General features: G+C 54.8%; 1 protein-coding gene across 3 annotated transcripts; it reads left to right on the top strand.

Moving 5' to 3' along the window:
• The first annotated feature begins 624 nt into the window (after positions 1-624).
• Positions 625-10,138, top strand: CD300LG (CD300 molecule like family member g). 3 transcript variants are annotated; one of them, XM_068529776.1, is made up of 6 exons: positions 625-682; positions 1,620-1,946; positions 2,459-2,633; positions 3,324-3,436; positions 5,931-5,983; positions 9,465-10,138. In XM_068529776.1, the coding sequence occupies exons 1-6, from the start codon at positions 640-642 to the stop codon at positions 9,576-9,578; spliced, it is 825 nt and encodes a 274-aa protein (XP_068385877.1). In that variant the 5' UTR covers positions 625-639; the 3' UTR covers positions 9,579-10,138. The 3 variants fall into 3 exon arrangements, with proteins under 3 accessions (XP_068385877.1, XP_068385876.1, XP_068385875.1); XM_068529775.1 differs by having other exon boundaries at positions 635-682; positions 2,549-2,633; XM_068529774.1 differs by lacking the exons at positions 5,931-5,983; positions 9,465-10,138 and adding an exon at positions 4,149-4,259 and having other exon boundaries at positions 635-682.
• Positions 10,139-10,413: the final 275 nt, after the last annotated feature.

Consider the following 10,413-nt stretch of genomic DNA (forward strand, 5'->3'; position numbering starts at 1 on the left):
ACATATAAAATAATATACACATGCTTAAAAGAAAACCAATAATAAATGAACTGGTTATCAAAATATAATTGTGTAATACTGTAATAAATGTGATTTTTTTTATTAGCACTTTAAATAACAACTCCAGTGGCAGATCTAACAACTAATGATTTTCCAAGTAGTGAGGTGCGTACACAGTATTTCAAACTATCGGGGACAACTTGAACTGCTAGTGTCTGTGATTTTTCATTGGTGACAGTCACGGCACTGCGAACACTACTCATCATATAAGGAAAGATAAATGTTACTTAAAGGTTAGTGAAAAGTCAAGATGTACTATTTTCCCACCCAGATTCATGGACTCCCTGAATTCTACACACAGGCCCGCTGGGGTGCGCGGCTAGGGGCACGGTTAAGACCCCCTGAAAGGGCATGGGTTTGGGAGAAGCGCTCGGTGGGTTTTCGGGTGCGGGTCGCCGTGAACCAAGGGTAAGTACTGAAGGGAACAGCAGAGGCGCCTCCCCCGGTTGGGGGGACCCACACGGCCCCTCCCTTCCCTTCCTTCTCTCGATCTCGCCTCTGGAGGAAGTTAAAGCCCCGCGTGGCCCGGAGAGGAACTCCCCGCTCCCGGCGTGCACTCCCGCTTGGCCAGCGCTCACCATGCGGCCCCTCGTCCTGCTGTGGGGCTGCCTCGTGCTCCCAGGTGAGATGGGGGGCGGGGATGGAGGGATGCGGGGCTTATCCCCAACGTCCTTATTGCTTATCCTTATTGCCCGTTGGGTCTGCAAGAGAGAGGACCTCCTGAACCTACATTTCCTTGTGGGGGTGACCCAGCCCAGCCGCCCGATCCTTCCAGGCTTCACCCCACCCCATTCGTCCTTAGCCCTCAGAGGGTGCGGGCACTTGCTGTTTCTGGAACCCAGAGCCAGGTCTTCCCCCAGACCTGTGGGCTCCAGACCCTTCATGTCCAAGTGGCTGTGAGAGTACCTTTACCTCTTTTGTCTTCATTTCCTGACTCTGTGCCAGCCTGGGGGCAGACAAGACGCCCCTTGTTTAATGTTGCCCCATTAAGCTCAGCAAGTATTTCTTGAACCTCTGCTGTACCACTCACAACAGCCCCGAGAGATAAATTATCCTGTTTCATCAATCCACAAGCCTGCTTTTCTTTTTTTTTTCTTTCTTTCGTTTTTTAACCTTTTAACATAAAAAATTAGGATGCATCTTATAACTGATGCCAGTTGTTCAAATGACAGTGTTTTTTTCTTAATGTTGTATAAAATTATGGTGGCTCTTACATATGATAGCATCTTAATTCAATGAAATAGGACATTGTCATCATCTACAGGTGAGAAAACTCAGAGGGGTCAAGCAATTTCCCCAGGGTCACACAGCTACTAAGCGGCAGTGCTGGGATTCAAACTCTGGGCTGTCTGAATCTAGATCTTCCCCATCACCAGCCTTCAATATGCCAGGCTTAGGGAAACAGCAACAGTCCTGTCCCAAGGTCCCTCGGTGGCAGAGTGGAGTACCAGCTCCTACCAGGGCTGCCCCAAGAAGGGGGTGACTGAGGAAAGCCTTCTGGCCTTGATCCTGGTACTTGAATCAGGGAATTCCAACCTTCACCCCTGCTGTGGTTTCAGGTTATGGATCCCTGGTGGGCCCGAAGGAGATCAGCGGCTTTGAAGGTGGCACCGTGTCCCTGCAGTGCACGTACGGGGAAGAGCTGAAGAAGTACAGGAAATACTGGTGCCGGGAGAGTGGGTTCTTGATCTCCCGCTGCTCTGGGACTGTCTACTCTGGAGAATATGGCCAGGAAGGCAGGGTGTCCGTCCACGACAACCCCCGGCAGCTCAGGTTTGAGGTGATCCTGAGAAACCTCACCCTGAAGGACATGGGGCAGTACTGGTGTGGGGTCAAAAGAGTGGGCTTCGATAAGACTTTCTCGGTTTCTTTGCTCGTCTTTCCAGGTAACAAATGTCCCTCCTTCCCTGGGAGGGGCTCAGGGTCATGGAGGTGGGGGCTGGAGGATGGCACCTCCCCACAATAAAGGACAGGCTGCAGCTCAAATGGGGGGGGAGCTGAGAGCCACGCACAGGTTTGGGATGTTCCTGAGATATGACCTGCTTGCTCAAAATGGCTTCCTCAAGGCCTCTGTTTGAGGTGTAGCTGGGGAAGTTCTGAGAAATTGGTCCTGGGGAGATTAGGGTTCAGGGGTCAAGGGTCAGAGGTCTGGGAATGCTGGGAAGCGAGGATCAGGGAAGGTGCTGAGGCATTGCTTTTGGACTTGTAGCTTCTGCTGGTCTCCATCTGACAGTCACCACAGCCAAGCTGGGGAAGACAGGGGCAGAGGCCTCTCCATTCACAGGGACCTCCCCATCCGGGCGTGCAGCAACCTCTCCGTATGCAGGGACCTCTCCTCACCCGGCAACCTCTCCATTTGCCAGGACCTCTTCTCACCCAGCAACCTCTCCGTATGCAGGGACCTCTCCATATGCAAGGACCTCTCCGTATGCAGCAGCCCTTCCAAATGCAGGGACCTCTCCTCACCCAGCAACCTCTCCTCCTGCAGGGATCTCCCGCCAAGCCACACAGCTGGACTCCACCTCAACAGAGGACACCAGTTTTGTCCCCAGCAGAAGCAGTTCCAAACCCAGGTGAGCCCCAGGAGACCAAGGCCACCTTTTCAGGTCATCACTAAACCATAAGGTGCCCCTGAGCGAATAAGAACCCAATACTCCTCCCTCTGGGAGAACACAGCTTCTTGTCGTGGCCGCAGACATGCAGAGAGGGCAGATTCAGCCCCCATCCCACCCCCTACCCAGCAGGGCCCTGGAGCAGTGAACGACCTACATTACGGGGGCCAGCAGCCCTTTTGCCTTGGACATGCAGGCCCACCCCAAGGTGAAGGGTCCACCATGGCCCCAGTCCCCAGCTCGCTCCCTTTCCGGCTTCAGGGACAGCCACCCCATTTCAGTAGCTCTTGTTTGTGCACTTTACGCTGGGCCCTGTGCTAAGCAGGAAACTGTGGAACCAAACAATGTGATGTTTTCTTACCCAACTGGAGTCCCAGCCTGAAGGACTGGCTCTTGGGTCTTTATATATAACTGCCCTCCATTGCTGGTGGCCAGGTAACCGCTCACAGGTTCAGACCCAGCTGAAAGTGCCTCCTGGGGCTGGCGATGGGGGCTGAGGTCCCTTCCATTGGGACTAACCAGATGTTGTGGTCCCTGGTACCCTGTGACCTCCTTGGGAGAGGTGAGGGCTATGACTGGGACTCAGAACAAGAACACCCAGTGTGCCGCCATCTGGTGACAGCCACCAGACTCCTTCCATCTCGCCCGCAGGGTGTCCATCCCGATGACCCGCATGTTGGCCCCGGTCCTGGTGCTGCTGGCCCTTCTGCTGGCCACAGGCCTGGCCGCCCTCGGCAGCTACGTGCTCCAGTGGAGGAAGAAAGGTGAGCAGTGTAGATGGGAGGGGTGAGAGGCTGTCAGCCAGGGGCCTCGCTGAGACCCACAGTCCCCCCCACCGCCCCAGAGAGACCTCGCGGGCCTCAGTGTATGCGTCCGAGACGTGGGCATCAGGAGCCCTGCTCCTCTTTTCTGAGAGACCTGCAGGGCCATCCACACTAAGCACAAGCAATTCAAATGGGGGAGCAAGAGACTGGGGGGCTCTCATCTTGCTCTGGTCTGTCCGACCAAGCTCATCAGCCGCTTCTCTCCCTGTTGATCCCAGTGAACCCATGTCCGGTCTCTGTAGCTTCTGCTTCTTGTACGAGGACTGATTACAGGGGGAAGTGCAGGCCTGAGCACTTGAACTTGAGCAGGATGTGCGTTACGGCCCCGCACCTGCCCGCTGGGTCTCTAGAGGTGCTCAGCTCCTTTCAAGGCTTGGCTTCAAATTCCAGCTCTGCCACTTTTTAGCTGTGTGACCTTGGGTAAGTCATCTAACTTCCCTGAGCCTCAGCTTCCTCAGATATATGCCCAACAGAAATAGAATAGAAGCCACACGTGTGATTTAAAATTCCTTAATAGTCACACGAAAAAAAGAAGAAACTAGTGAAGTTAATTCTAATGATACACTTTATTTAACATGATATATCCAAAACATTATCATTTCAACATGAAATCAATATAAAGATACTAATGAGGACTTCCCTGGTGGCACAGTGGTTAAGAATTCGCCTGCCAACGCAGGGGACACGGGCTCGAGCCCTGGTCCCGGAAGATCCCACATGCTGCGGAGCAACTAAGCCCGTGCGCCACAACTACTGAGCCTGCGCTCTAGAGCCTGCAAGCCACAACTATTGAACCCACGTGCCACAACTACTGAAGCCCGCGTGCCTAGAGCCCGTGCTCCGCAACAAGAAAAGCCACCGCAATGAGAAGCCTGCACACCGCAACCAAGAGTAGGCCCCGCTCACCACAACTAGAGAAAGCCCGCGTGCAGCAACGAAGACCCAACGCAGCCAAAAATAAATAAACAAATGAATAAATTTATTTAAAGAAAAAGATACTAATGATACACATTCTACATTCATTTTTTCCTATTGAGTCTTTCAACCCCAGTGTAATTCAGAATAGTCACATTTCTGGTGCTCAACAGCCGTGTGTAGCTCCCGTGGTGGATGGCACAGATTAAGAGGGTTTAACTGAAATAACAGTAATGGGAACTGCCTTGTGCCCGGCACTGTGGTGTGGCTTATGTTGTTTTTATCTCCTTTAATCTCCTCAATACTGTCGAGTTAGGAACTACTTATTACAACACCTACAAATACCCCCAATTTACAGGGCAAGAAACTGAGGCACAGAGTGGTTAAGCAGCTTGCCCTGTGTTTGTGTAGCTGGAAAGCGGTAGAACCGGGAAGCCAACTTTGCAAACTGGCAATGTTGTCCCAGCGCTGGTGGCCATGGTGGGGAACGCTGGGCCTGCTACCTGACTCCCCTCTGTGTGGCCCCCAGGAAGAAATGTCAGCTTTGCCCACGTCCCTAGGCCCCCTCTGAGGAGTCGGGAGGAGCACACAGGGTGAGAAAGTTCCCATCACAACCTCAGAGCCTCTTAGCACCTTGCCTCTCCAATTGTGGTCCCCAGCTGGCAGCAGCAACATCCCCTGGTAGCCTGTTAGCGACTCAGACTCTCAGGCCCCAACCTCAGCCTACTGAATTAGAATCTGCATTTGAATATAATTTCCCAGGCTCCTGTACACACACTGAGATTTAAGAAGCAATGACCTTGGCATACAGGATCACTTCCCTAGCCAGTTTCTGGCCCACGCGAGGGGATTTCCATGTACCAATCTCAAAAGTCCAGGTCATTGCCGAGGTGCTGGGGTTCTCGGCCCAATCGGCTTGCCAGCTCCCTCTGGGAAGCCCCAGGTCCACCTATGTGGGAGCAGCTGCAGGCTACTCCCGGCTACTCCTGGCTTCAAGGTGCTCCTTCTGTTGCAGGAAGGGGGACCCCTTCCAGGGCCCGAGAGTGGGGCTCTTGTCTAACACTCGGAAATGAATTGTCTGAGGAGACACACGTGCTGACAAAGCAAGAGACTTTATTGGGAAGGGGTGCCCGGGTGGAGGGCAGGAGGGTAAGGGAACCCAGGAGAACTGCTCTGCCTCGTGGCTCGCAGTCTCGGGTTTTATGGTAATGGGGTTAGTTTCCGGGTCATCTCTGGCCAATCATTCTGACTCAGGGTCCTTCCTGGTGGCCCACGCATCACTCACCCAAGATGGATTCCAGCGAGAAGGATTCTGGGAGGTTGGCGGGACATATGGACTGGAGTCTCCTCTCTCCTTTTGACGTTTCCCGAATTCTTCCAGTTGGTGGTAGCTTGTTAGTTCTGCGTTCCTTACCAGGACCTCCTGTTTAAGATAATTCATGCAAGTGGTTACTAACAGGCCTGGCCAGGGTGGGCGGTTTCAGTCAGTGGTTCCCTTAACACTTCTGGTCTCTTTCAGCTCAACTGGCCATGGAGACACCGAGGAAGGAGAAGGTCCATCTCTCCCACTTGGTAAGGAAGGAGGCAAGTCCAAGCTCAGATCCCTGTGGGTCCAGAAGTCAGGACTCCCGGGCCCTGCCTCTCCGTCTCCCTGCCTGGTCCTCCACGGCTGACCTCAAGGCAGGACTTGCTTCCCACATCCAGGGAATCTGTGTAAGCCCCAAGATCAGCCCTTCAGGCTGCCCTCCTCACCCAGACTTCCCACCGGGTGCCAGCGGGGCTCTGCTCCAGGCCCAAGGCCCTCTTCCCATCCCCCCTTTTAGAATCAGAGAACATTGGAGCTGGCTCCACAGGGGGGCTTTGATATCATCTAGTCCAGCCTTTCTCTAAATTTGGTGCAAAATCCCTTACGGAACACCTGGGGGTTGGGGGTGGGGGGAGCGGCTATCAGAAATACACTCTCCTCGACATCGGTCCCAGCCAGAACCTCTTGGGGTGGGGGCCAGGAACCTGAAATTTAAACGCTGCCCTGGGGGATTCTGATAGCACACCAGAATGTGACTACCAGTAGACTCTAGTCTGCTTTTGCAGAAGAGAGAACTGAGGCCCAGAAAGGGAAAAAGTCTTGCCAAAGGTCACACAGCAGGCTGTGGCCCAGATAGAGAGCAGGATCCAGAGCTCTCGACTCCCATCTCTCCTCTTTCCAGAACACCCTTCTCTGAGCTTTCGTTGGCTCTGAGACCAAGGTGGTGTGGCTACCTTGACACTCGGGCTGCGGGTGGTGCTCTGGAGACTGGGGGACAGAAAGAATGGGGGTCCCTGCGCCCATCATCCTGGAGAGAGGAAGCTGCCCTGAGTCTACCTGCTGCTGGGCCCTCCCCTGACCCCTGCAAAGAGAGACCCTCTTCCCACACCAGCACTCCTACGGAGAGAGTCACTGCTTAGAAAACCGAAGCCCCGTCTGCCTCGCCAACCACCCACCCCCCGGCCCCAGCCTCTCCTTCCTCAGCTGTTTACTGAGATGCCTCCACCCTGATTCCCTTAAACACTGGAGCAGGAAAGGGGGGCTGCCATTGCCTTCTTTCCTGGCGCCAGCAGGGACAAAACACTCAGGCACGATCCCCCTAGGGAGGGGCTGCGGTGGGATGGGGTACTGGGCCTTCCTTCACTTAGGAAGCAGCTGTTGTTATCTCAGGAAGCTCAGCAAGACCAAAGGGGTGGACAGGAGTGAGGGAGAGGTCATGGAGACAGATGGAGGGGCTGCCACGGCCACTGCCAGGGCCCTCCTCCCGGCTCGGCGTCCTGGGGCTCACCCCTCCCCCAACTCCGGAAGAGGGGCTGGGCTCGGAGGGAGACCCTCCATGCCTTGCTACTGTTTTTCTAGTGCCTAGAAGTAGAGGCTCTCATATAGATCTCGTATAGTCAACAACCCAGAAAATGCCTCCACGCTCACTGGAACAGCCCAGGGTCCACTGCGTGGGCAGAGGGACCGTTGAGAGATGCAGACTCCCCCCCGGACAGAGGGTAGCGGTCCTGGCCACAGCCTACATGTGTGGTTTGCTCTCTGCCCCCTGAGGTTCTTTCCTCAAATTCTGTCACCCTTGAGAAGGTGACACTTCTGCAGCTGTTGGTGGTCAGTGGTCAGCAGTGGGTGGGTTTTGACCAAATCACAAAGCTGTCAGTATGGGATTCATGGGAAATGGACCTGATGTCAGGAGTTCTCTGGTCCAGCCCCAGCTCTGCCATGTCCTCGCCACAGGCAGGCTGGGACGCAAGAGGGCCGTGAGTGACAGCATTTGTGAATTCTCCCTCCCCCTCCCCTATTCCTTCAGGCCCTCATCCACCCAGTCACATCTCACCTGAGGAATTCTGTTCTGACTCTTACCTTGTCCCCGTAAAACTGAAGATGTCACCAGAGGTGGCTCAAACATCTACCTCTGCCCACATCTCCCACACCTAGGGTATTGATAGAAGCAGGGGCCCAGTTAGTAGACAAGGGACACTGCCACAAAGAGAAGTGTGCAGGACGCCCTGCCAGGATGGCAGCATAGTGTAGGAAAGAGTCTGAGACCAAAGAATCACGAATACAAGGCCCAGCTCAGCCACTCACCAGCTGTGTGACTTCTGGCAAGTTACATCACCACTCTGAGCCTCGACTTCCCCATCTCACGAGACTGTGGTTAGGAACAAGTGAGATGAGACACCTCGTAGTTATCCAGAAAATCGGAGCTTCTTTCCTTGGCTTCGGTGCCTATCAGGCCAGGGGTTTGTTGGCCGGGCCACCTCAGAGCAGCTGTGCTGTTAGGAGACATGGCTGGGGGCCTTGGCCAGCTCCAGCCTCCGCTCTGCTCAGCTGCTTGGCAAGGGAGCAGGAGATGGAGGGGCCCGGCATTCTGACCTGAGGACCCATGGGAGCAGCTGAGCTCAGGTCAGGAGATGGGCTTCCGCACTCGCTCTGGACTACGCACCTCTCTTCCCTGGGCCTCGGTTTTCTCATCTGATCAGGGAGGGATTGCTCAGACCCATGATCCCTAAAGAATTCTTCCTGTGCTCTTTGTTACTTGGTGAATCTTTGAGGTGTCCAACTTTGCTCTCTCCGGGCCTATTACAAAGAACCTGCAGCCTGCACATTCTTCCTGCTTCAAGGATAGAAATAATAATCATGGAAACAAATTAAGCATTCCAGGAGTTCCCAGTTGTTGAGTGATAAAACATTATCAGAAATATTTATTCTAACCCTAAGGGAAAAATTTCTATCCCCGTTTTACAGCTTGGGAAACTGGGCCTCAGAAAAGTTAGGTGGCTCGCCCAAGGTCACACTGAGACATAGGAAATTGGCCGTAAGGACTCTGACTCTGCAATCCACCCCCCTGCCTTTCCCTCCTCCTGCTCCGGCTTGCGGACCATTCCTGCTGCCAAGAACAGGCTGTTCTGACTGAGTCTGTGTTTCAGCCACTGGGGAACAGCTGGGTCCCAGAGTATGCTGTGATCGACCTTGCAGGGCCCACTGGGCCTCCTGCCAGCCCCAAGCCCTCTGCCAGCCCCAACGTGGAGATCCGGTGCCTGAGCCAGGTGTGGACAGAGGGCTCTGGGGGTCTGGAGCCACCTAGCCTGGCTCCACTCAGACAATGCAAGGAAGTGGGGGAGGTCTCTGCCCTCAGCATCCACCCACCTCCCCCATCATAACCAGACCTTAGACCATTTCACCCAGGAAGCCAGGGCTCCTGACCTCACATCCTCATTTCTTCTGATCCAGAAAATTCTTGAATAGCATGGTGGGAGTGACAGCTTAAAGAGTTCTGAGGTGGCAGGATTCCCACATCTGCAGCCAGAACCGGGCCCGAGGCCATGAGGTTGATCTCCCAGGGAGTGGGGGCCTGGGAGGTGGGGGATGAATCAAAGCCTGGGGGTTCTGGGAAAAAGGAGTGGTTAGTCCTGTGTCCCCAGATGGACAGGCCCAGAATGTGCAGAAAAGACTGGGCTGGACCCAGCAGCTACCTGGAGAGCCCCCCAGCCGGGCTGTGCTGTTCAACCCCTACTGTTGTCTTTACAGACTTCAAAGGAAGACGAAGCCTCGTGGCAGACCCCCGAGGGAGACATGACCCCAGGCCCTCCCCTCCCCGTGTCTGGGGACGAGCCAGACTTTTCTAAGTTCATCTCAGTCTAGCCACCTAACGCCCTCCGTGAATCTCTGGAAGGGCCGAATTTGCGCTAACTTGGATAAGTTTTCTGCTACAGCTTCAGAGTCCTCCTGCCAGAGTCCAGGGCTCTCCTCCGCCCTCCCCAAGCTTTCCTCCTGCATGCCCCAGCTGACCCGGAAGGCTTCGTCAGCACTGGGGCCTGGAGTGGTGGCTTCACGGTTCCAGCTGGAGACGGGGACCTCCCCAAGGTGGTCGCATTCCTGGGCAAAGCGTGCAGCTGCTGGACCCTCAAGGGGCCAGGCAGGGCTCAGGGGGTCTGGTCTGAGTTTGTATCTGCTACGGGAACTCCCCTGGGCCTGGGTGCCCAGCCACAGGCCGCTCCTAACTCCCCCTCCAGACCCCACCTCCTCTTCCCTTCCTTCCATCTTCAGACTCAAGATCAAGTTCTCCTACATAAGCTGGTGAGGAGGAGGGAGACTGCTGGGTTAGACGGGATTCTGATTTCTCAAAGCTGGGCTGTGAACCTCCTGCATCCCAGTCCTTCAGGAAGCTGGTTAAAAGGATAATTCCTGGGCCCCATCAAGAACTACCAAAACGGAACTTCCCTGGTGGCGCAGTGGTTAAGAATCTGCCTGCCAACACAGAGGACACAGGTTAGATCCCTAGTCCGGGAAGATCCCACATGCCGCGGAGCAACTAAGCCCATGAGCCACAACTACTGAGCCCATGCGCCACAACTACTGAAGCCCACGCGCCTAGAGCCCGTGTTCCGCAACAAGAGAAGCCACCGCAATGAGAAGCCTGCGCACCGCACCAAAGAGTAGCCCCCGCTCGCCGCAACTAGAGAAGGCCCGCACGCAG

Source organism: Eschrichtius robustus, chromosome 20 (genome assembly GCF_028021215.1).
Source record: "Eschrichtius robustus isolate mEscRob2 chromosome 20, mEscRob2.pri, whole genome shotgun sequence".
NCBI classification, from domain to species: Eukaryota; Metazoa; Chordata; class Mammalia; order Artiodactyla; family Eschrichtiidae; genus Eschrichtius; species Eschrichtius robustus.

Bases quoted from the DNA above. Each gene is read 5' to 3' on its own strand.
- CD300LG (XM_068529776.1), top strand. From the start codon at position 640: ATGCGGCCCCTCGTCCTGCTGTGGGGCTGCCTCGTGCTCCCAG. The intron at 683-1,619 runs GTGAGATGGGGG...CTGTGGTTTCAG, and splicing joins GGGCTGCCTCGTGCTCCCAG to GTTATGGATCCCTGGTGGGC. The intron at 5,984-9,464 runs GTAAGGAAGGAG...TTGTCTTTACAG, and splicing joins AGGTCCATCTCTCCCACTTG to ACTTCAAAGGAAGACGAAGC.